General features: G+C 42.1%; 2 protein-coding genes across 4 annotated transcripts; one reads left to right on the forward strand and one right to left on the reverse strand.

Annotated features, from left to right (window-relative positions):
• Positions 1-907: 907 nt before the first annotated feature.
• On the reverse strand, positions 908-5813 carry LOC128817928 (prolactin-releasing peptide-like). Its single transcript, XM_053996835.1, has 3 exons — positions 5794-5813; positions 2873-3041; positions 908-1315 (listed from the first exon to the last, which is right to left on the reverse strand). The coding sequence occupies exons 2-3, from the start codon at positions 3018-3020 to the stop codon at positions 1137-1139; spliced, it is 327 nt and encodes a 108-aa protein (XP_053852810.1). The 5' UTR covers positions 3021-3041; positions 5794-5813; the 3' UTR covers positions 908-1136.
• Positions 5814-14886: 9073 nt separating this feature from the next.
• On the forward strand, positions 14887-23402 carry EIF1B (eukaryotic translation initiation factor 1B). 3 transcript variants are annotated; one of them, XM_053978541.1, is made up of 5 exons: positions 14887-15191; positions 17334-17497; positions 18181-18282; positions 18864-19093; positions 20410-23402. In XM_053978541.1, exons 1-4 carry the CDS (start codon positions 15161-15163, stop codon positions 18906-18908), a joined length of 342 nt encoding a protein of 113 aa, XP_053834516.1. In that variant the 5' UTR covers positions 14887-15160; the 3' UTR covers positions 18909-19093; positions 20410-23402. The 3 variants fall into 3 exon arrangements, with proteins under 3 accessions (XP_053834516.1, XP_053834520.1, XP_053834506.1); XM_053978545.1 differs by having other exon boundaries at positions 18864-19052; XM_053978531.1 differs by having other exon boundaries at positions 18864-19049.
• Positions 23403-25769: the final 2367 nt, after the last annotated feature.

The raw sequence follows: 25769 nt of genomic DNA on the forward strand, positions 1-25769 counted from the left end.
ATTCAACTATTATTCAGTTTTAGTAGTAATTCTCACAAAGCACAACTAGAAGTGGAAGTCCATTCAACTTTATCCTTTGCAGAATGATTCATGGCCTGGATTTAACCATCAGTTATTACCTGAATTGTAAACTATCTTTTTTGGATATAAGCCATAGATAAAACTGTATTATTCCTGCTAATAGTTATTAATTAAGGTGAAACACATTGTAAGTAACACTTCTTATAAAAGTCAAATAACAAAGTTATATTAATATGAGTAAATAGGGGTATTGACCTGTATCTCCAGCCTTATTGATGTGGTCTAATGGAGTAGATAGTACATGGCTTGTGATCTTCAAAGAGGGACTTTAGCTTGCTCAGACAATGTACTTGGAAATAATGACATTGTTTTAAAGGGAATCAGCTCAATCAAACCCTTGTTCCTTTTGGATTATGGTTTCTGATTATATGCAGTAGGCACAAAACTACTCCAGGGAGTTCAATTAGCCTTTTTTTTTTTTTTTTTCTTCAGCAGGGAGAAAATACTTATCTTCAATAGGAGCTCTCTTTGTTCATTAATATATCTCTCCAGCAGTACAGGAAGAACTACGAAGGGTCAGTGGGTACTTCAAGGAGATATTCTTAAAAGTGGATGTTAACAATCTCTGTAAAAGCTATATACAGAGAACCAGCATTTCATGCCATTAATGCAGGTACATTAAAAATTGGTAAGAGCCTTTTTCCTTTCTTCCAACTATTGTTTTTTATTTTTATATATCAACAGCCATTGATTTTGAAATGTGACAGGAAGGTTTCATGATACATTTAATACTGCAGAGTTTAAATCCCAGCCCAAAACATGTGTGGGTTTTGGATAAACCTAACAGTGAACCTAGCAGTGAACAGGATCAGGAGATTGATGGGGATGCACAATGAAGAAACATTTTTATAAGCAGTGGTGGCACTCAGTGCTGGTGTCCATGCATTGTCTTTTACCTGCACCCTGAATGTGTTTCTTTTTGAAGGTGTTTGCACAAGGAGCAGAAAGAAGAGCAGCGTGGGATTGCTAGGCAAAAGCAGAACTGTAGGTCTGAGGCGCAGGGGAGGATACAATTCAAAGAACAGAGGTTGGGTCACCACCTTGGAGAACAGAGATCACCACTCATTGTCCTCTGTGTCCAATGATTTTTGCTTCCACAAAGCATTCAAGATGAAATCCAGGTGTCTGCTCACAGGCCTCAGGCTGCTATGGCTGCTTCTCAGCTGCCTCTTCCCAAAGCGACCAATGGGGCGAACACCACGGCCCACATACCAAAAAGGGTCGATCTCAGGACCTGGAATTCAAAGCATTCAGTGAGGATGTACCACTGCACTCAGAGGCAGTGTTTTCTGACCATTTTGAGGATGTTATACAGCCTACTTGGAGCCAAGGAGGAAAAAAAGAAGGGAAATGCCGCAGCCAGACACACAGCTTACTGGTGCCTTTGAGAGTTACTTTTCGTGTATAGAAGCAAAAGGAAGAGGATTCAGTTGCAAAATTAATTTTATCCATCTGGGCTGCAACCTGCATTTCTAACACGAGCCAAAGGGCCCATCCAAATTTTCTGCAGTAGGTACCAGGTACACTATTTCTACAGGCTAACAAATCTACTGGATTGCAGAAGGGGCTCCTACATGAGAGGTAAACATGAGAAGTTCATTCTTGTTCACTTAGGAAGTTGTTTTCATGGATGACTATTGTTTTTTCTTTTAAAGCTCTGACACATGACTGATTTTTTTGTGGTCTAGTACAGTTTTGGGGCAGGTCTGTAAAGGTTTATAGTTCTATTAAAAGATTATATTAAAAAGAGTATTTAAAAGTATTAAAAACTATATATTAAAAGATATAGCAGCAGGGAAATTCTAAAACACGCTGGAGATGATGCCACCCTAAGGAAATCCCAAATAATTCCAGAGACAGTCAACTGTCAGGAATAGGAATAAATTACAATTTAAGTGCATTATATATCATCCCCGTCACATGAAAGTCTCAGTCAAGGCAGGAGGAATTTCCCCTGTGCATTTTGATGCTTGAACAGAGGAAAAAATTCACCTTGCCTTTAAATTTCTCTGTAAATACATCTCTTAAGTCTTTCAGCACAATGTTTAACAGCCTTCCTACTCAACAAAATTCTGTGTGCCTAAAACCTAAGGTTCCCAACATCTCTGTTCTCTTTAATAGGGAGAGGTGTGGCACTGAGCCCACACAATTTCCTCTCCACAACCCCTTTCCCATTCCACCTACCATTATCAGCCTATGTTCCTTGGGGGAAGATGAGATTTCTTGGTGATCTTCTCAAAGATCTTTTGGATTGTGTGCTAGTTTAAACTTCGGATACATGATATCACCCCTGACCTGGATACTCTCAGTACTTCACAGCATCTCTGAATTGAGATACTTCGACCACTTGTATTTGAACTTGCAGACAATTCACAGCCGCAGACAGAATTGAAGATGTCTGTAAAGTGAACTAAAGCTTCTGGGCCATTGCTCTCTTTTTATTATACAGAAGTAGTTGTGTAGGTCTACAGAACACAGCTGAAAATTTGGTACTTAAATATTTGATGTATACCATTTTACATTTTCTTGCCTGTCCTTTGCACATTAGTGTCTTCTCTGATATTTATCAAAAATAATGCTATTTGCCTTGGCTAGTTAAGGGCTGTGAGAAGGACATGAGGTTCTGTATACACACTGACAAGTGCAAATGGAAGCACAGGGTTTCACACCAAGGTGACACCACAGAAACATCTGCATGATTTGCTGTTGAACTTTGCCTGACAGCCCAGCCCTGATCCCTCAGTGCAGCACAGACTGTGGGGTCACCATGTCCGGTGAGACTCATACTTACTTCTGTTGTCTATCTGATGTTTAAATGGCCTGCTCTGTCCCGAAGCAAAGCTGAGCGACACCAAGAGCATCAGGACATAGACAGTGACTAGCTTTAAGTGGTTTGGTGACCACTGGGCACGTGGTGTCCAGGAGATTGGATGCCACATGACGGAGCAGTGATGGGAAGGCTGTAAGGAGAAGAGTGAACATGGGGAACACATATGAGTTAAAGCTCTCAAGATGAAGGAATGTGTCAACTTTAACAGTAGGTTCCCATCCATCAGAGCCATTTCATGGCTCTAAGTTCTATAGGACACTCATGCTGGGGATGTCCTGGGCATTTCTGTTTGAAGGCAAAGGCTATGAAGTGGGCCATCTACTGAGGTAAAAACTGGAGAGTTTTTCTCTCCAGCAGTGAAAGCCTTCACAGGACACTTGAGTCCTGGCCCTGAGTTCACTGCCACCAGCATCTTTTCCTTGCTTGTAAAATGTGTCTAACATTTGTGTTCTACACACTCTTTTTACAACGAAATGCATTTTAGTATGAATGGCAATGCTCCTCTTGTGCCATTACACCCTTTTTTGCCAGCATGCAAAATTACAATTTCCAGCTACAGTTTCCTGTGGTAGATGTCCCAGTCGTGTAAATGCACCCAGGTGCAACAGAATGAGAAATCCCTCCTAGCTTCCATAGGATAGACTCAGCAGAACAGAAGGTGCTGAGCTGGGAAAGTTGCATCCAGGAAGGGAGGGAGCCAGACTCTGGTTACCACTGTCTCTGGCATTTTGTACAAGCTTTCTCATGGCAGCTCTCCCAGCTGTCAAGCCAGGACACATGTCTTGTCACATGCAAGGTCTGCCTCTACATTTGACATCCTGGAGCATGTGCCTATAGAGCAGGAGCCTATTTGCTTAAGCATTGTGTAAGTGATGTAGATACACAGGCACAGAGGCTGTAGGAAAACCTCTCAGCTGTGCCTTCTCTTCGTGTATAGGTGGAATTTTTCCCCAATTGCTGCCAAAATCTTAGCCTGCTTTCAGTAAAGGCAGAGCATGAATGAAAATCTTTGATGCAAGATGCTCCCAAACACACCAAACAGGCAACACAGCAAAAACACATGAAGGTGGTTGTGTCTTTCACGAAAATGCAGTTAAAAGCTCCTTCACCCTTAATATTCAGTGAAGGTTTCTCAAGGACTTCTCCCCACAATGACAGTTGCTTACCAGGCAGCTTAGAGGAAAGTGATTTTAACTCATGATTTCAGAACTGCAAATTAACTTTTTCTAACTTGAATATCACAAAACAATCTCATGACAATCAGGACTAAATTATCTTAGCATGTAGAATTCACCCACATGGGGTGAATTCTGCCTTCAGTTTCAGCTGTGGTACCTCTCCTGTTGTTCAATTTTTAGCAAAGCCTTAGGTTCAGTGGGACAAAAAGAAGGTGTTTTGAGGCATCTCTGTGGTGAGTTTACAGGGCTGCTGACAGGTTTTCCCAGTTACTTGCTCCCTGGTTTTGTGTCTTGGGTTTTTTTGGGAACCGAGTTACAGAAAAAAGAGCTTGCCTTGAGCTCATTGTTGATGAAAGACAAAAATACAGGGAAAAGCTTTTAGCACACACTTTTTCCTAGGCACTGCTGTGCTTCAGTCCCCACCAGCTGGTCCTGTGCCACTGCAGCCACTTTCTACAGCACTCATATATATTGAACTTTTTGTTCATACTCTTGTCCTGGCCAGGGTTTCTGTGAAGCACATCATCTCCACTGCTCCTCAGTAGGTAACATGCCACCCTAAATAATCAGGGCACTCAGCACCTCTAATCCTCCCTAATTTTTCCTACACTTAATTGTCCCACCACTGTTTATATGGGAAGAAAACAGAGGCTGAGGTACTGCCACAAACTTGACCCTGAGCATTCTGAACACCCAGCTCCATCTGGTCACTAAGCAAAAAGCCTGGTTACCTATGCACAGACTTTCCAAGAGTCGTGTGGCTGAGATGGCTTGTGATGTCCTCAGGTCCAGACCTGAGGATGTCCAGCTGTCTTCCAAAAGGAAAATTGAAAAAGAACAAGACCTCACACAGCCAAGCTGTATGCCTCCATTTTCAAGTATTAAATAATCATAAAAATTTTAAAACTGACTAGTTGCAACCAAACTTGACACAATTTAAAGTTTTGGGAATAGTTTTGCTCCTGGAGCTCAGCAAAATTCAGTGCCACAGTCATTTGATCAACTTGCCTTGTCACTTCTGCTTGGTGCCCAAGCAGAGTCTTTAAACTTTGGCTGAGCAACTTCTGTGACAGAAGTCTGGCAACTTTCAGCAACATGAGAGGGGAAAATTAAAGCCACAAATGAAGCTATGGTGAAGCAGCAGTATCACAGCTTGCCATGGGTCTGCTTCACCAGGAGATCAGCCTGGCTCTCCCTCTGGGCACACGGGGGTTCTTATCATACCAAACTGAAGCTCTGCTGCAGATCCATCAGATATACCCCTACCACGGCTGTCCTCGGAAGACAAGATGCTATTAACTCTTTACACCCTAAAGCAGCATCTTTCTTGAGATCAGCGGCTGTGTACACCCACTCCGATGCATATGTGGAAAGCTTGCCTGTTCGAAAGCAGTGCTGGAAGCACGCCCGAGGGATCAGACCCCGGGTGAGCAGGCTGGTTTCAGGGCCAAGCGGCCGGAGAGGTGCAGGGCTGTGCTGCTGTCCTGCCCGCGCTCTCCCTGCGGGGCACAGGGCTGCCCGCGGGGTCAGCCACCCTGCTTCAGCACGGGCTGCTTCGCTAACAAAAACTGGGCAAAAGTTACTGAGCACGGGGCACAGCTGTGTAGGTTAACCTAGGTAAGCTAAAGCCTAAAAGGAAAAAAAAGGAAATTCAATAAGAAAGAGCCTGGACAAACGCTGAAGCAGACAGGGGAAGGCACTCACCTGTGTGCACCAAAGCTGCTTCTCAGGTAGTCGCTGCTCCAAGCAGAAGCAGGGCAGCTGATGGGAGCATGTGCCTTTTATACTGGGGGGAAGTAGACTTGAAGCAGGGAGGGGGAGTCAAGAGGTGGGCCAGCAGGACGTCAGCAGTACTAGTGAGCAGGATTTAAATTTACAAAAGGAGGGGTAGGAGAATGGAGGCTCTATTAAAAAGCCATTGATCAGGGCAGGGAGCAGGGGTTGAGGGCGGTGCCAGGGGATTTTAGGGGGGGCATGGCAGGATATATGACTGAGGCCCCCAGGCCCACCAGGAAGAGAGCAGAGGGAAGGGGGTTGCTGCCATGTCCCTAGAGGGCGGGGGGGGGGGGCGGGGGGGTTGCCATAGATGGGAGCAGCTCCACCTGCAAAGGAGACCCAAGCTCTCTGTGCTGCCCAGCCGAGATGCTCTCTGTCTGCAGGGGGAAACACTAGTGGCTGAGGATGAGCTGTGGGGAGAAAGAACAGATGGACAGTGGGGAGCTATCAGAGCCAGCAAGCTGGGACAGTCAGTCCACACACTCCTTTCCCAGCCCTTGTTCCTCTTGCTATTGTCCCGTCTTTGCTTTTTGCTTAGGATCTTGATGGCAGCTCTTGTTTCATTCAGCCCAACCCACAGCTGGGATCAACCCACCCATGCGTAAGTTTTAAGTCACACTGCAACACAGCACACCATTAGCTGATTAAATAAGTACTGATTCAGTGCTTAAGCAGGCTCTTACTAGTTTTGTGGCAGAGAAAGTTTCATGTGCATGAGGCCAGCATCTCAAACAATATTGTATTTCCACAATAGGTGTCTCTTCTGAGTGGTTATTTTTAACCCTGTCTCTTGACTAATGTGTCACAATGGCCTTACTTTTAGGGATCTTGCTGCTCTGGAAGCTAAGACCTTGTTTACTCTGGAGGTTTGCAGGGGAGAGCAGTTGAACTGGCAAGTGCTTCACTCCTTGGGCACCATCCTGAAGAGAGGCTGAGATGTGAAGTGTAACTGGGCTGACTGGGAGCCACAGGCCCTCTCTTCACAGACCCATGTTCAAGTTCCGCTCCTGGTGAGGTACCCGAAGGAACAATTTTAAGGCTGTGCTTTGAAAGGGGGCTCTGAGGCCTGACCCCATTTGTAAATGGAAATCCTGCAATCCCATTAGGATGAAGACAAAGTTCAATAGCAAATATGTTCAGTTTTTCTATAAAGACACTTCAAGTTGGGAAAACGTCAAAGCACAAATAATGCTATTTCACTGTAGGCACCTCTCAAAAGAAATGAAATTATTTTATTTGCTATGGGTAATTTGTAAGGTACTTCTATGAGGAAGCATGGTGAAATGTTGCCTGGCCCTGCCCTTACTCACCATTCAAGCATCAAGTACCACTGGGAGAGTGTGGTCACTAATTGCAGGGATTTTTTCATTTCTGTATAGTAGTTTGGTTTATGGGTACATGTATGAACGAAAATTGTCAAGAAACCTGAGTAATACTCTTCAGTTCTCCAATTTCCACCAAACAGCAGCTAAAAGAAGTGTCTTCCTCATCCAAGTTTTCAAGAGTTTACTCAGACTACTCAGGATCACAACTTCAAAATATGAAGAGCACTTCAAGTCCATGGTAGCACAAAAGGTCTTCCTACAGCTATTACAATCAATAATAGATATACATGCTTTTCTCAGAAATCTCCTGTTAGTGTGTTCCCTTTGAACCTTGCAAACACTCCCTACCTAAAAATCAATCAGTGTCCAAGAACCAGGCAGTGGCTGTGCTTCTGCTGGGCTAATTTTTTGTGCATGTGTGCAAAGGGTATCTTCTTAGTAAATAAAACTCTTTATGGCTTCTCATTGTAGATATTTTCCCTTACTGTTTTTCACATTTATTTTGATCAGAAAATGTTGTTGTCGAGCAGGACGGGAACAGAGAACTCCAGCTCAGAAGGTAAAGAAAATGAGCTTTCTCTTTATTTCAAATGTACCGCTCTATATATAGAGAACATCGAGAAGACTAATTTTATTGGTCTTAGAGTAAAAACATGTCACACCATTGGTGTGCAGTGAATGATGCACAGTAGCAGAACATATCTATAAACAATGTGAATAACAAGATAGATTAGAGAATTATTTACATTCTTTCCCAACTGTTTCCCAGGCTCTTGCCTGGTTAGAAAACCTTTCTCTTTCTCTCTGATAGAGCTAAGAATACCCACAAGAAAAATGTGAGTATCCTTTCATGATCTCTAGTGGGCAATTGCAGGAGTAAAGGTTTATTTTCTCCAGGATATACAGGACCCTTTCTTGCTTTGTTGTTTTGCTAGTGATCCTCTCATCTTAAAATAGAAAAAAAAAGGTTTTTTCATCCCATTTACTTTTTCTAGTCTTGCTGACACTACAATGTGAGCCTTTCCACAGCACAGATCAGATCATTTTCACTGATTGTCACCTACATGGAAGTTACCACATAAAACAAAATTATGCAATGTCTTCATGTTAAGAATATTTGCCTATTGGTAAAGGTTGCTTGCAAAATAATACACCATACAAAAATACAAAAAAAAAAAAAAAAAAAAACATTATTAGGAGAGACAGCATTTAAAACGCTCTAATATTATCATCTATCTTCATTCTGGCCCAAAGCTGATGTAGTGCAGTATCTTGGTTTTGAGAGTGGACAACAAAGGATATTTATGGAAAAGTCTAAAAACAGGGTAGCTTATTTTTACATTCTCACTATACTGTTCTAACAGACCCTCAAGCCCCATGGTTCAGAGACTTCCCAAATCAAATGTTTATTTGTGGCACCTAGCCCTTGACGAGTTTCTTCTCTTTCACTGTTGCTTCCCGAACCCATGTAAATTCACAAAATTGTGTGCCAAGGACTTCACAGCTCTTTCTCTGCTACAAGAAGGATCATATCTGTGCATCTGTTCTGGACACACTACTTGCCAGTTTCATTTTCTCTTTCATTCAAGTATTTTCATTTTCACTTTTAATCATTCTGACTTCATGAAAGGCTACTGTAAAGTGTTGTCAGCAATTAAGACTAATAAATTATGTGACAGTCTGTTTAAATGAGCGTCATCAGGCATTTCTCTTACCGAAGTAAACTTTACTTCATTGTCATTCACTGAACATCATCATTTCTATCCACCAGACCACAAGTGAACCACCACACTGCTAGGTACAGCACCCACAAGCTTTCACAGAAATCATCCTGGCTTCTCAGGGTCTTTTCGGGCAGCTGTGATTTTGGTTTATTTTGTTACCCCATCTATAGCAGGGCTAATGCTTTGGCTGACAAAAGCAAGTCAGCTCATGCAGCATAGCAATGTGAAAGCCACTCAGACTTGGGAGGAACTAGGAAAGAGCTGTCAGGGGAACCAGGGTTGTAAAAGACCAAACCAGAAAGATTATCTAGAGGACAGCTTGGTCTGCAGTAAAAGTGCAGAGGTTTGTATGTTAAAACTTCCAGTCTTTTCCTGTTTCTGAGGGAGAGGCTGGCCACATGCTGTCTTCTTTGTAGAAGATCCTGGAGAAGAACTCAAGTTCTGCCTCACACACAATTAAAGACTCCTGCACATAAAATTACTGCATAAGTTATGAGCAGGAACAGATGATAGGAAGGTGCTGCCTGGAGGCTGGAGTGGCCCAAGAGGGTCCAACTAGCCTGATGCAGAGAAATATTCTTTGACAAGACAACTCCAGACCAGAGGCCAACAGTGAACTACAGTTTTGATGACAAATCCTCGCATTTAGTTTTCTCAAAGAACTAATACAAATCTCCTTTTTTTCTGTAATTCTTTTGCTGGTCAGAGCCTTCTACAAACAGAGGTGAAAGACCACAAAAGCAAAGACATTTGATGCAGTTGGATGGAGAAACAGCAACTTTTTTTCCCCCCAGCTCACCACTCATTGTTTCACATATCAGTCTGGGAAAAGTTTGCAAGTGCCTTGAACTACTGTCTGACCTAAGAATCTGCCCACCCTTCTGTAGTGGGGTGGAGGTCCAGTTGCACTAAATGAGTTTGGAGGGCTTATGAAAAGTTGTATTCAAACCTATTCAGAAAACCATGTCAGTTTAGTCAACTAGATGAATAACATCTAATAACAATTACCTTTACAAAGAAACTGTTCTCTACTAACATTCAGGTTCAGAGAAAAGCCAGGACTGCCTTTATTTTGGAGCTACTTTTTTTTTTTTTTAATTTGAGAAAGAGGACCATCTAGTGGTTAAGGACAAACTTATCATCTTGTTTGTAATCATTATTAAGCAGGGAATGAACCCCCCATGTTTCTAATGAAAACATATGCATCTTGAAATCTGACCATATACACAAGCTCAGCCAAACTACACGTAACCCTGGCTCCCTTGAGTTAGGCTGGATATCCAGGTGTTTCTCATCAGCACAATATCCAGTTAGCCCAGTCTCCCAGGTAGCACATGCTTATTGGGACAACTTGTTATCAGCTGGGCAGCTCAAGCATAGGCTGCATCTCAGGACTTCAGCCACAAACCCTTCCTTAGCACACTGTGGAGGCTTTGCACCAGAGCTAGAGCTTGGATGGAAAAATACAAGTCAAGCTTGGCATGGTTACAGTCACTTTCAAAACTATTGTGTTGATGGAAGAGGGAAGATTTCTTCTGGCACTTTTGCTATTCTTCTTCCCTGATAGAAAGCTACTGGGCAGCCTTCTGCACAGAGGTTTGGGATGTGCAGATTCCAAATGGAGCTGGATATTGTAGGTAGAATTGTGTAGTGAAAGCTGGGAAGATTAAAGTTGAAGAAGAAGAATTAAGGTTGGAAATATTTTTGTATATCTCTCAGGGATCCAGCACTTTGATATTATTTTCAGAATGCCAACATTAGGCCAGCATATGCCAGCTTCTGGCACAGGAGTGGAGCAGCATTTGTGTATAGACCAGTTGCACTGCTGGTATGCAGGATGGAAATTAGTGCTGCTACATGCCATTTGCATGTTTCATGCACAGTCGCTTTGTCAGGCAACTTAAACTGCTCTTTGAACACCATGTGCTTCAAGCAGTAATTGGGTTTCCAGGCCATTGCAGAGGACAGGTCAGCATGCAAGTCTGATATTTCTGGTAAGGCAGGCTGCAGGGCCGCGTACGGGAGATCTGCCTACCGGAGCAAGCCCTAATTAAATTCAATTTTGGCTTTGTAAAAGCTCCTAAGGTATAAAACTCAAAATATTGGTGTGCTGCACCTGAAAATAATAGTAATCTGTATTAGAACTGTGTCTGTAGGAAGTGAAAAATAATGTTGTTCATTCTGGTTATTACAGAGGGGCAGGTGCAGACAAGGGTGGCCTTTTACATGCACACAACCAAAGACAGATGTCGTACAGAGTCCTAAACTAAATCACAGGTTTAGCCCTGCTGCACGGCTGACTTTTTTGCCCAATGCAAGGCTTTATTGTGCCATTTCCAGCCAATTTTTCCAACACAGCAATCCTCTGGAAGAACAAAGTTTCTCCCACTGGTCTGGGTTACCCATTGCTGCTCAAGAGCATCTCAAGTGCTTCTGAGAATACCCAGTTAAGGTGAGGTTCTGCACTAGGGTGACATGTTTTACAAAAGTGTACTTTATGGCTTCAGTATGTCACATTTATCATCTGTATGTCAGTAAGCCCCTGGTTTTAATCCCTGAGGCTTATCCAGTCATAAATAACCTGTAATGATTCACATACAGCTTGACAGATTAACTGAAATACAGCAAAAGGCAAGCAAAGGGATCTCTAATTGCTTTTCATAACCAGGTCTTGCAACTATTACATTTAAATAGCTTGAAGCTGTGATCAAGTTAATTAGAGATGAAGTTCTTTTCTGGCACTGTAGTTGGCAGGTTATACATTAGTCATGGAAAGACAAGAGTCTCATTCCCAAAATATTGCTTCAACCCTGATGTCTAATATTAGTGAATGAGATCAACTCCAGCATCGGCTCTAGGATGATCTGAAATTGAACAGGTTTTGAAATCTGAAATTTAAGTTTTCAAAATCTGAAATTTAACAGTTAAGCAACACCTCTTACCTTCACTTAGATTTTAAACCTATTTTAATTGCTTCTACCTCTTTTGGTTGCTGCAGGTCTATATCTGCTTTGCCCACCTTTCTCCAGTCTGGTGTGACTGGAAGCCCCTCACAACCAGGACTTTCACAGGTCTATTGCCACAAGTGACTTGCTCAAGAGCAATGGGAAGGATTCAGGTCAAAGTACCTCAGGACAACTGTCCTGCTGAGGGGCAATAGCAGGAGCAACATATCTCCACCAGGATGCCACCTGCCTCTGTGCACAGACACCAAAGTTTGGTGCAATGTGCTGGCACAGACAGGATTTGTGTCAGACCTTAGTAACGGATGTGACATCGAGACCTGCAGCTCCCTCTGAGGAGGACAGCAAAGGGAAAGCTCTTTGCATTGACACAGCCCCACAGAGGCCCCACCAATTCACATGGACATTGTGGAAGGATGCCAAGAGAACAATGATGGTGTTGGCCACCACCTTTATTTTAATTTCTGCACAGTGCATGCCAAGCTGTGCAGCTGGGGGTTGTTTCCATTCCCTCTACAGTTGCCAGAGCTATTCATTGTTGTTTCAATTTAAGCATAACAAAGTCACATCTTTTTGGCTTATAAAAGGAGCTTTTTTACTTCCCTGACATCCAATCTCATTTGTCTGTAAACTGTAGGATAAATTCCACAGATGCCCAAGGAGCCCATAGGACTGGATTAACCATGCAGTGAGAATTAGAAGTGTAAAACTATTTTAAATGCATGAAGATTCAGAGTAAGCAGAAGAATTGACACAATGACTGGTATATAAACCTGCAAACTCAGACATGGGGTTTGTGTCTGAAGATCCATGGCCAGCCTTATCCTCTTCAGTTGTCTCCTACAACTGTTGTAGGATTATGCAAGTGGAGTGGATCTGAGGCTTTAACATTTGAGTTTATTTTTAAACTCAAATCAGTTTGCTGATCTGGCTCATCCTAGTGCCCCACTGACACTGGTACTGGCACAGCCAAGGTAACAAAAACAGTGGCTGGGAGAAAAAAAAAGGGTGATGGACCTGCTTTGCCACCGGAAAAAAATTTTCATGGGATGACGATGGGAGAGCAAAAGATACAACAAAATCTTGCAGAGAGACATAGGATTAACAAAAATATATCAGAGCCAAAATTCCTTCACGTTAGTAGTAATATAAGTTTTCTGAGAGAGGTCCTATTGATATCCTGGAGTCATGTCCCTGAGGATGGGTGTCCTGAGCTTCCTCAACCTTCCCGGAAGGTTTCTCAGTGTTTAGCTCTGCATCTTTAATCCACAGACATTGTCCAAATTGTGGCCTGAAGCTCTTGCCCCATCCTCTCATTACTGCCCCAATAGTGCCTTTCACAGCTGCTTGGGAATGAGTTAAACAACATCCCTCTACAGCCCATAGTGCAGTGAAAGGTTTAATCAATGATGGTAGCAAAGGGTAAGCAGAAGTTTTGTGCCGTGGCCAATGGGCTTGCTTTCCCCGTGGAAAGTGCAAGGACTTCCTTGCAAAGTGCCAGCACTAGAAACTTTCTTAGACCATTGCACACTAGCATTCATAAAACTACTGCAGTGCTGATCCAGACTGCAGTGCTGACTTCCAGAAAAGAAATATCCCATTCATATAAAAGGACTGAAGCTTAGCGTAACAGCCAAAAATGGAAAAAAATAAAAGAGAAATACAGGTTCTGCCACTTCTGCCAGAGGAATTAGCTTATTGTACATCTGCAAAGCTGTTAATCATCTCATAAGGACTAGCAAGTTTTGTAACACCTGCACACCATTTTAAAAGCAAACTTTTCCCATTGCAGCCCCTACAATGCTGATATGCTGTGATGGACAGTGAGTGGCTGTCACACAGGAGTCCTGTGAGGCCGCATGCCAGCCATCCATGGCTTTTGGGAATTGAGAACAGCAGCTGCACCCACCTGAAAGGGTGCAAAGTTCTCAGAATCACAGGATAGTAAAGGTTGGACTGGACTCTTGAGATCACCTGGTCCAACCCCCTGCCAAGGCATTCTGACCTCAAGCAGGTGACACAGGAACATGTCCATTTGGGTTTGGAATATCTCCAGAGGCAGAGCCTCCATGATCACCCTAAGCAGCTTGTTCCAGTGCTCTGCCTCTGTCAATGTAAAGTTCTTCCTCATGCTGAGTTGGAACTTCTTGTGTCTCCAAGTTATGCCCAAAGTGGAGATACAGGCGGTCTGTGGGGTGTTGACTGCCTCCCTCACCACATTCAACATTTAAAGCAGCATTTTGTCCAGTGAGGGTGGCCCGAGGGAGTGGGGTTTCCAACATATTTTAATGGGGAAGGAGGAAGTGCTCTCCCAATTTCAGATCAGCTGGAAAAGTACCCAAGCCAAAGGGATGTGAGTATGGAAGGGCCTCCATGGGAGTCACCCTTGCTGGGGCATAGAGGTCCCTGAGGGCCAGCAGCATGGAGAACACAGGGCTCCAGCAACACGCCAGCACTGCTGTTGGGGATCCACTGAGGGGAAAAACATAGTTACAAGAAAGGGCATTGGGGTGTTGGAGCAGGTCCAGAGAATGGCAATGAAGCTGGTAAAAGGTTTTGCACACAAGCCATATGAGGAGCAGCTGAGGGAGCTGGAGGTGTTTAGCCTGGAAAGAGGAGGCTCAGGGGTGACCTTATCGCTCTCTACAGCTATCTGAAAGGAGGGTGTAGCCAGGTAGGGCTCAGTCTCTTCTCCCAGGGAACCAGCTACAGGACAAGAGGATGTAGCCTCAGCCTGCAGCAGGGGAGGTTCAGGTTGAACATCAGAAGGAATTTCTTCATAGAAAGGGTGATTATACATTGGAATGGGCTGCCCAGGGAGGTGGTGGAGTCACCGCCTGGATGGGGCACTCAGTGACACGGTCTGGCTGCCATGCTAATGCTCGGTCACGGGCTGGACTCGATGACCTCGGAGGTCTTTTCCAAACGAACTCACTCCGTGATTCTGTGCACCGGGCTGCGGAGGGGCCGTCACGCGCGGGACGCCATTTTGTGCGGCGCGCGGCGGGCGGAGCCCGTTGGCGGTGCCGTGGGGCGGTGCGGGCGAGGGGCGGGGGGTCCCTCCCTCCCTTCACGTTTTATTTCCCTTTAGCCCGTCCTCTCCTTCGTATTGCTTCCTTTCGCTCTCGCTGTCCGGCTCGGGTTCACTCCCCGCGTCCCTCTGCTTTTGTTACCCCTCCCTCGCTCCCTCTCGCTCCCCGCCCCCGCGTGGCATTGCGGAGCCGGAGACGTGACCCGAGCGGACTCGCTTCCCCGCAGCTCCAGCCTCTCGCCGCAGAGTCGCATGTCCTCGATCCAGAACCTCCAATCCTTCGGTAAGAGCCGCCGGCACCCCGCCACCCCCGCAGCCACCCTCTCGGCAAACCCACCCATCGCCCCTGGCCCCCTCGTCCTGCCCCTAGCCCCGCCGTCCTGCCTCCGCCTTCCCGAGCGCCGCGGGCCCCCCGCCCCCGCCGTGACATTGAGCGGTGTCGCCGCGGTGTTCCGTGAGGCAGCGCCGGCGGCTCGTCCTTGTCCTCCCGCTTCGCCGGCCTCGGGACGTGCTCAGTGTGTGCGGCGAGACCTCGGCGGGAGGCTCAGCCCCTCGCTGCTCCCGAAGGAGGTGCTGCCATATTCTCAGCTCTGACACCCCGTATCATCAAGGGCTCGTATCCTCTGCTGAGGAGATAATTTCATCAGTTACAGTTGGTTTGCTGCCGCAGCTTATCCTCAGCAATGTCCAAAAATGCTACACAAGCCCTGCAAAGGTTATTGTTTCTATAGAGTGTGCTACGCAGATGGCAGTTCATTTCGCTCTTATCAGCAGGGAAGTTTAACCGTGCCGAGCCAGCGTTCTCCTCCTGTCTTATCTGTAAGCAGCAGAAGTGAGCAAGTTAGCACTTTATACAATAGTCTCAGGCTTTTGGTCACAGTTTGGACTGTGATCTTCAGCACGTATAAGCCATGTGAGAAGGTTACATTCAGTTATGATTTGGGAGCTCACCCTGTGCTTAAGGAAGGTGCCGCCCAGAGGATTTGTTTGAAGGGATCCAGTGTTGACACCTAGAGTGCTGGCTTATTTCCAGCCTAGAGCCCTAAACTCTGCCAAGCTATTTTGGCTTATCTGCAGTCCTTTAACCTAGAGTCCGAAACTCTGCTAAGTGATCCTCATGCCCAAGTCCTCTTTTTCTTTCACTTTTTTTGACTAAGATTTTCTATTAGTGTTTGAGCCACAAGCTGTGGGAGACAGTAAAATTCAGCATGGTTTAACAAATTCCATAGTGTAAGTTGATGTAGTCAAGATTCCCAGTGCTGTACTTGTTTCATGTGGTGCTTGAATCCTCATTATGCTTTCAGTGCCGTTAATGCTCATGTCGTTCTTGTTTCTACAAGGATCTGCAGCTGAACTACTTTTTGTGTTTCTGCTGAAGTTTTACTCATTTTGGGCATTTCTTTCTTGTGGATGGCAAAACTTGACCAGTGTTTTTAGAGCTGAGTTTTGAATGGAAGTTTGGGAAATTGTAGCTTGTGTGGCTATTGAACCTACATGGGCTCTTAAATATCGTTCCGATTAGTACAAAAAATTACTTGTGATTATTCTTGAAAAGTAATAAAGTACTTCATGCTTCAAGGTTTATTTGGAGCTACTGATTAGGAGACTTATAGAGCTGTAAAATTTCTTGATAGAGTGTTAAATACGTTTTTATGAACTACAGAGTATAAGAAGTGTTAACCCAGAAGCCCCCTTCTTTCTAAATGCTTTTCTGTTTTATCTGTGCTAGATAAATGCTAAGCTTGGAAGAATTTGAGAACTGACCTTTCTTTAGTCTAAGCCTAAATTCATTTTGTTACATTTCTTGACTAAAGCTGCTGACTGGAGGAGTAGTGGTTTGCAGGCAGCCTCTGACATCTGTTAGAGTGTTATGTCTCTTTTATTTCTATTAGTAGCCAAGAGTTAAATCCATGGCTTAACATGCTGGAAGTGTGGTAGTTACCTCAGTGTAAGACTTCTGTTCTGGACCTGTAAGGAAGTGTCTGTTCTTTTCTATTTCTCTGTTCTTATCAGTTGATCTGTTAAGAGATCCAGTTGCTTTATTTCACTTTAAATGTATGTGGCTGTCTAAAACTTATGTGCATTTGATGTTCTCTCAGAACCACGTTTTCAGGTTCAGGATTTACAGTTTGCAAGAAACAATGAAGCAAACTGATACTGTAGCAAAAAATCTTTCATACCTGGGAAGGCATGGAAGAAACCGTGTGTGGTAGTTGAGAGGGCTGTCCTGAGTGCCTAGTGTAATGACACTTAATACAGCTGTAGAAAAAGCACTTTGGTTTTAACAGTTTTTAAAAAGGGATTAAACATCAAGATGACACCCTGAATACAATAATAATTTTCCGTGAAGTGAGAATCTTGCTCCTTAGTTTTGAACTTGGGTGTTTTCCTTGTGGGAATTACATGGATCTTTTTCCTCCTGCAGATCCCTTTGCTGATGCAACAAAGGGTGACGACTTACTCCCGGCAGGGACTGAGGATTACATTCATATAAGGATCCAGCAACGAAACGGAAGAAAGACACTAACAACTGTTCAGGGCATTGCAGATGATTATGACAAGAAGAAACTTGTGAAAGCTTTCAAAAAGGTAAAGTTGCTGATTTGATAATGAATATTTATAAAGGAGTAAGATAGCTTTTAATACTAAGTAACAAAATATTTATTTCACTTCATTCTTTCCGGTGCACACCACTTCCACATTTGAGTCCTTTCCCTTTCTCAAAACACCTATCAGTGTCCAGTGACATTGATTTTGCTAAAAAGTTAAACATTGTATCTTAAAAAGAAGTAAATAAAATATATTCTGAATGTTTCTTTTGAATTTCACAGATCTATGGCTTTGCTGATATAAAGAATAAAATCAGTTTAAAGTAGAGCTGGTTTTTATTCCTGCGACAGCTGGGTCGTTGCTCTAAATAGAGGCCTTTAGTTTTGCCAGGATAAAAATACTTATTTTAAAATAGTGTAGAGTTGAAAGGCTGTATCTTATGACTTTGTTTTTCACTCTTGCAATGACTGTTGGCCATTTCCTTCTGCACAGTAGCTAATTCTGTCATTGCCTGAATTTACCATCAGCAGTTTAGTTTGTGTATGTATGTATCAGCAGATATATTCCATTTGCTCTCAGAGCCAGTAAAATTGATTTAACCTTTGCCTGGCTTGGCATCAAAATAGTAAGCAGCTTCTAAGACAAAGTTCCTCTGAAAAGACTGACTAAGCAAAATCACAACATATATCAGACGTCTTATAATATGGATGTTTCTCTCTTAGAAATTTGCTTGTAATGGTACTGTGATTGAGCATCCTGAATACGGTGAAGTTATCCAACTGCAAGGTGACCAGAGGAAGAACATTTGCCAATTCCTCTTGGAGGTGAGGGACTGCAGATAAATATCTAAACCTCTCTGGAAGCAGTAGGGTGACAGGTGGTACTGATGCTAATTAACCAGCTAAAGATTGCCACTGTAGTTCTTTTGTATTTTCAGCCAGAAAGTAAAATGACACTTGCAGTTTGAGAGTAAGCCTCTGGTACAAATCAAAGTACTCTAGAGTGCCTTTGCACTGTTACAACACACCACTTGTTCTCTGGCAGTGCAACTTGAGCTCTGTGCTTGTAAAATCAAGTGTTCAATGCAAACCATAATTGTGAGACTCAAAACACTGCAGAGGAAAGAGGCTTGCTCTGATGCAAATGATGATGCAGGGCTGTTATAGTGTCAAAGAATAAGTCCTAGGACTACAGAACAAATTAGATGTCTGATAAGATTTTCTTTTTATTTAGTCAATTGTTCTGCTTGTCCCAGAAACATTCTGTAAACTAGAAAAATGTTTCATTGGGTGTATACACTGTATAGCAGTTTCTTTAATCAAAGTGTAAGATTGTGATAACTTGATATCGCTGTAATAGCCTAAATATGTAAGCTTTACTAAAATACATTGTTTCTCTCCTTTAGATTGGCATTGTCAAGGAAGAACAACTGAAAGTTCATGGTTTCTAATATATCCGTACTCTTATGAAGATCCCTGCAGTATTGGTCTTACCTATCCTGGCTCTTCTGTGAAAAATGAATTTTTGCAGTGAATGGACTTCCCCATTACCTCAACATTTACAATTTGATTTGCATGACTGCATGAAACAGGTGGTGTGTAGACTAGAAACACATAAGAAAACTTCAGTAAGATGGTAATGAAGACCCTTGTGAACTTTAACACATTTCCAATGGAAATGTATTAGTGATGATTGTTCAGTTTAGTACTTTCCACCTGAGTGAAATGTGTGAGTTTTATTCAAATAGTGTGTGTTGTTGCTTAAAAATAAAAGTTTATTCATATAATTCCTGGGACATTTTAAATGCTTTAGCCTAAATTTTGAACTAGCACTGCAGCCTTGCTGAAGAATGGCTGAACTGCTTTGTGGCAAGTGTAGCTTACTGCTGATTGAAGAAATTGGAAAATCTACATGATTAAGTACTAGCTGATTAATCAGTAGTTTAGCTTGATGTGATCTTACCCTGTTGCTGTAAGACTAGGGCTTTAATGCCTGTAGTATAGGTGTACCTTAGTAGCAGCATAATAAGACAACAATTGTTTGCTGTGTAAGTAAATTTCTCTGAAATTTATTGCAGTGACTATGAGATATTAGTGTGAAGCAAAGTTAGGGGTAAGATAAGCTGAGCTCCTCAGGGCGAAACATTCGGGCAAAAGTCCCAAAACATTTGAAGGAAGTGGATGGAATATTGTATCTCCTCTGTCACTGAGTAGGGGGAAAAGACATTGTGTTGGCTTTTGCCATGACTGTGCATTGAACACAGTCAATGTGCTTGACTGAGCTCGTAGTGTCAAGCTGCAAGAGCAGGGAAGGGAACAGGGTCTACACTAACCTCTTGCCTGTTATGAAAAGTTTTCCTAGGGTTGCTGGTTGACATGGATGGTTTTGTATTCATGTTTGGGTATTACTACAGAAAGCTGATTTGGTTTACTTATCTAGAAGGCAATTCTTTCAGCTTTACTGGAGGTTACAATAGGTTTGTTTCACCATGCTTGTAAGCTAGTTTTAGTTAGCTGTAGGCATTTGCTATTCTGCTTGTAGGCTATATCTTGTGAAGAATTAAATTAATTCATTTGGTGAAACAAGCAGATACTGTCTTCCTTTTGAGGTAGACATGGAAACTTTTTCTGAAACAATTCAGAACAGGCTGAGCTACAAAACCATAACAATAGCGGGAAATGCTTAAAAAACTTCATATGATAGCATATATTCTCTGGAAAGAAGAAAACAAAGAGACATATCTCTACTTGTAAGACTTACTAATAACTTAGCCAGAAAAAAAATTATTACATTGATAAAATATTTGTTTACTACCTAAGTAGTAAAGAATTAGGGAAAACTCTATTATTTAGTCTCACATGTACCTGTACTTTATTTCCTATTCATATTTGCCTTTCTAAACAGAAATGTTTCCATTTTAACTTATTTGAACTTTTTTTTTCTTTTTTTAGATTTTTGAGTTCAGGAATGAACCCTTAAGGCACTAGCAACAATTAGGGGAGTATTATATGACGATATCTTTCTCCGTCTGGTCTAGACAATTCCACTTGTAAAAATCTAGTCTCTCAATCTCCACAAAAACTGCCTGATGTTACAGATCTTAACTGTTCGACAGAAAGGATGTTCCAGAAGATGGTATACTGTTAAGGTGCAATACATTCAGGAGGAGGAAATGCCTCATGCAAAGCATAAAATACCCACATACCAAATGGAAATCCAAAAATAAACCTTATGCAAGTCTTGCAGATGAGCAGAATAAAGTCATTCGAGTGCAAGTTTACCTAGTACTGATTCTTAACTGCTAAAGTAATCAATCTTTTGGGGGTACATAGCAATTAGTGATTTTCATTTTATCACATACCAGAAAAACTGATGTTCTCATTTAAAGCTTGTTCTCCTGCTCAAGAGGAAAAAGAAGCAGTATCTTCTATTTCACTGGTATTACACGAGTACATCTAGTGGGCTTTGAATTGAAGATTAACAAATGACTTGCAGGTCTCGTGTTACTGAGTCAGTCTTCATTTCAGATGGCATTCCATTAACTTTTACTACCTAAGCTTGAGTCATTTCTCCACAGTCATTCTGCTTGGAATAAATAAGAAAAATCCTTTATTTTCTTCCTCCTCATTTAAAAATCCTTTCTAATAGAAGGAACCTTGCAGTTGGGAGGTGGCTTAGGTGGAGATGCTTGTGTTTTGACCTTTGAAGGGCAAAATTATAACGAGATGGAATAAGATGTAACACATTTGAAGTTTTAAAGAGGTGAGATTTGTTGTGGCAACAAACCATTTGACCTTTCTAGAAGGAAAGCAGAAACTTTTGTCAATGAGTATTTTAAACTGAAACAGTGTTTCTAAGACTGTAATTAGCCTTGGTACAAGCCCAAACCTCTTTGTATGTTCTAGATGAAATGCTTTGACAATATCATGTTTTGTCATCTTATTCTGAAACTTCTTTGTCAAAGCTAAACTTATTTGGAATACATATCTGTTTTAAAAATGCTGAAAATTAAGGCTTTGGAAAATAACTTGTTAAAGTGCTGTCACAGAAATCTGTTTCCAGAATGAAGGCAGGTTTCAATCTTTTCATCTATTCAAAAATAAGTTAAAAAATGTTGAAGGATGTGGCCCATAATTGCCAAGGCAGTAAAAATGAGTTTATGATAGAAAACTCTTTTGAAGTCCACTAGTAGGACTTGAGGCTGGCCAAGCTCAGACTGCAAAGAACGGTGTTTTTTGCTGGAATGTTGTGAGGTCTGTGTCCTTCAGACCTTCCAATCAGGATTGCCTTCTTAGTGATACTTAGGCTTAATCTCAAGGTGTTACTGGATGTAGAAACTTGTTTTGAATTCACAGCCTTGTGCATAGTTTTATTAGGCTTTTCTAGCTGACTCTGAGCTAATACCTTGGAGTAAGGTGTTGCATAAAAGAATTCACTAATTTGTCTGTTCTGAGTCTACATTTACTTAATGCAGCTATGAGCAATGCAGCCCTTGCTTCCCAAATGCCGCTGGCAGTTCTTGTTTGTAGATGATGAGATTTAGTTATTTAAGTCTGTAAGATGCCTACTTCCTCTTACTGTGTGAGCTATCAGGCCCTTGACTGTCACCTATGGTCCACTAAATCTGTGTCTCAGAGATGAGCATGAGGAGCACAACTATGGGCAGATAATTCTTGAGTGGAGTAACCTCTGAAAAGAGGAATGCCTGGGCTATGTGTGCATGCTATTCATTGCTCCAGTGGCTTTGCTTGAACCTTTATTCCTGAACTCTATTTTTGCACAGCTTAAATGAATAACATTTTGTTTTGGAGAACTTTGGAGGGGGAGGAGGGAACTAGTAAAAAAAACTGTCTTAGGAAATATGCTTGTATCTGAAGTTTGTTTTCATTAACTTAGATACCTGGACTGCAAGACCTCTGTAACATTATTGTTTCTCTCTCTCTGTATATTTAAAAATCCTAGTTAAATGTCCTTGAAAGTTTGACATTTAAGGCTCTAAATACATCTAAAGCCATTATAAAACTCTAAAATGCAAAGTCATTGAAGCTTAAGTTTCAAATATTTGAAGTAACAATTAGGCAGAACTCCTCATTTTTTCCTATACTGCCATCCTGCTTATAGTTGGTATGTATAGTTGGTATTGCCCTGAAGATGCATGTGTTATTTACAGCTAGGCAGTAATCAGATATCCCTACTATAATGCCATACCCTATTTGTAGGATTTTTAAATTTTATCTGATGTGCTGCACTCTTACAGGCTGTACCACTCTAATTTTGCAGTATAGGACAGATGTACCTTGAGTTTCAGTCAGCAATTAATTCCTTAATCCTTCTGCAAAGCTCTAGTGTACAGGATCCATGTGTTACATCTTTAAGTGGTCAATAGTTCCTCACACTATATGAAAATGTATACAGGATTGATATTTAGCCTGTTAAAGCAGGGGGAGGTGTTTTTTACAGCTGACTCTGAGACACAGTAGGAGTTACTGTCCCTTGGATCTGTCAGTGTTGATCGGTGTCACTGAGCATTCCTCTAACTAATGTGCTGCTGCCACTGGTGAGATGGAAGTGGGCTTAGAGGGTTGTGTATATTTAAGTGCTATTACTTTCTACATCCATACTCAGTCAGGAATCTGTCTCCTGAGCATGGCCACATGAAGGTTGTTTTCCAGTTGCCAGATCAAAAGCTCATGAGATCATTAATGGAAAAATGGCATAGTTGTTTTGTATTTGCTGTAAGATGTTTCATGCCTACTGTTTCCCATTTAGATTAAAAATACAAAAATAATCTCAAAAGAGGATTTGTACTTGGCTTGCCTTTTTTCAAGTTTGCTATGTGCCTGTCATTGATCTCTTAATGAACAAGTCTTAACCTGTATTGGAGTATTGCTGCAGACCTGAGACAACAAAGTCTTTTAAAATAAAGTGTTCCAGTGTTATTTGATGTATGCTTTTCTAAAACAAATATAATTTTATTTTGTTGTTAAGGACGATTATATTTTTTTGGTGGAAGATAAAAGTAATATAATTTAGTAGAGATGTGTGTGATCCTCTTGTAAAATCAGCTTTGATTTCATACAGAAATGTTATATTTCCTCCCTTAAATTTCTAACATAATCTGTATTAACCAACTTAAAAATACTCTGACTTGTCCTGGAATATTGTGGTTCTAAAACAAGATGATTGGCTTGAGGTCTAAAACTTTGGGTAGAAGAGGATCATCTAGTTTCTTGAATAAGCAAATGCACAGTGTTTTAGGATAAAGCCAGAAATGTGCTCAAGTTTGGTTTCAGCTCTTTTAGAATATCTTGCATCTGTGAAATGTGACAGCACATTTCTGAAATGAATTTGGAGCCTGATTAAAAGGACTTGTGTATACAATAAATAAGGGGGTTATTTTTATTATTCTCTTTATTTTCATTTACAGCCCATCTTTCCTGAGATTATGCAAGAAAAAAAAAAAAAAAAATCAAAACCCCCCAAATCAGAAAACCCACACCACACATGATCCAGGCTCAGCTCTCCAAGTAGCTGAATTCAGCAGATGTGGTTCCAAGTGGAATGGTCCTGCTCCTCACTAAGAGGATTTAGCTGTCAGCAGTGTTTGCAGTCCCTCTCACCATCAGACAGGGGCACAGCTCTGTTCCTGCAGTACACTTGGACAAGCCTTGGCAGTCACAGGACAGCTGACCCCAGGGAAGGGATGGTACTGGGGCTGTTTAAATGATTCTCCCACAAATAAAGGGTTGCCCTTTTAGGTAGACCCAGCAAATTACATAAATGCATTGATGTGTAATTGGACAGTAATTCTGGGGTAAGAAGGGTTAAAATGGTCTATTCCTAAGGATCCTGCTGGAAAGATCTATTGAAGGGCAGCCCCTGTCATAGAGGAAGCAGCCTTTAGCTACTCTCTACCAGAGAAGTTTCTGTGATGGGATGGCTCCTGGCTACACCCCAGCAAACAGACTGAACAGATGTCAGTGTGAGCACACCTGTACTTGGTCACAACAGGGAAAGATGGCCCTGCACACTGATACTTGTTCACTATCTGACACTGTGTCTGTGACTTACACCTGCAACTCAGAGTGCACATCTAGAGATGAATTTCAAGGTACAGAACAAAAACACTGTCCAGGCTCCTTTAGTAAATGGTAACCTATAAATTAATCCACACATTAGTTAAATTACGTGAGTATTCCATATGACTTCCTTACATGCAGTATTGAGCAAAGTGTATTTTCGGTGCTTAAATGCCTTTCCTTTCAGTAAGATTGTTGCAGTGGCATGGAGAAACTTTCTGAATGTCCAGTAGTGGTCTTACTTCATTAGAAATATTGTGAACTTGGTTCTGTTTGAAAGTAGCTGCACCTGGAGTCTTCACCCATGGCTGCCATTTGTGATAAGCTGTTTACAGGGACACTGAGGGGAGAGACATCTCTTGGGGTCATCAAATTGTTTCATTTGTCCTGGTAGTAGAAGTCAGTTCCGGTACTGATTTGAATCACCCTGAAACTAGATCATGCATTGGTAACTCTACGGAAGATAAAAATCCATTCTGGAGAGGTTGTGGGAAGGAGGTGTTTGCATCCTGCTTCCAAGCAGAGCAATGCAGAGCCCTGCCTGCTGCCACCTGAAGCCAAGCCTGAACGTGGCAGCATCTGCTGCCTTGTGTTTACACTGTGCAAAAGGACCTGTGCTATTTCCAAGTCTTGTCTACTTCTCCTAGTGGTTCAGACTGATACACAGCTGGGTTTCTGGTGGTAAATTCAAAGTACCAGAGCACTCTGGTCATGGGATGTGGCCTGCACACACAGAAATGGACATTACTGTGTCCCTCCAGTAATTTAATTACTTTTTGTCTGTCTGATAAAAGCAGCATTCTGACTTCAGGGCAGTACACTCTGAGGAGGGAAAATTGTCATTTCTTGGCTGTCGAGATTACAGAAATAAAACCACAAATCATCAAGGCCACGTTCACCTAAATCATAGGAGGTGATCTTTAGTTTCCTATTAGTTTCTAGTATCTTCTTAACTGTCTCAATTTGATTTCAGGCTACTAATATTCAAATTGTGGTATGTTTTCAGGAGGAAGGCCTTAGGAGTGCTTTAAAGGAAAGCTTAGCTTAAACAACTGAGCATAAAGAAACAATGCAGGGACCTTCTAAGTGTGTGAGTTAGTTGTTATATTTCTGCAATGAGGCTTTTAAAATTGATGCCTGTCTTATATTCACCTAAGAGGCATTTCCTACCTAGATGAGTTCCTGCTGCATTTATTTCAGTTCCCTAAATCAGCCCTGAAGCAGTACTTTCT

The sequence above is a fragment of the Vidua macroura genome, chromosome 1 (assembly GCF_024509145.1).
Source record: "Vidua macroura isolate BioBank_ID:100142 chromosome 1, ASM2450914v1, whole genome shotgun sequence".
NCBI lineage: Eukaryota > Metazoa > Chordata > Aves > Passeriformes > Viduidae > Vidua > Vidua macroura.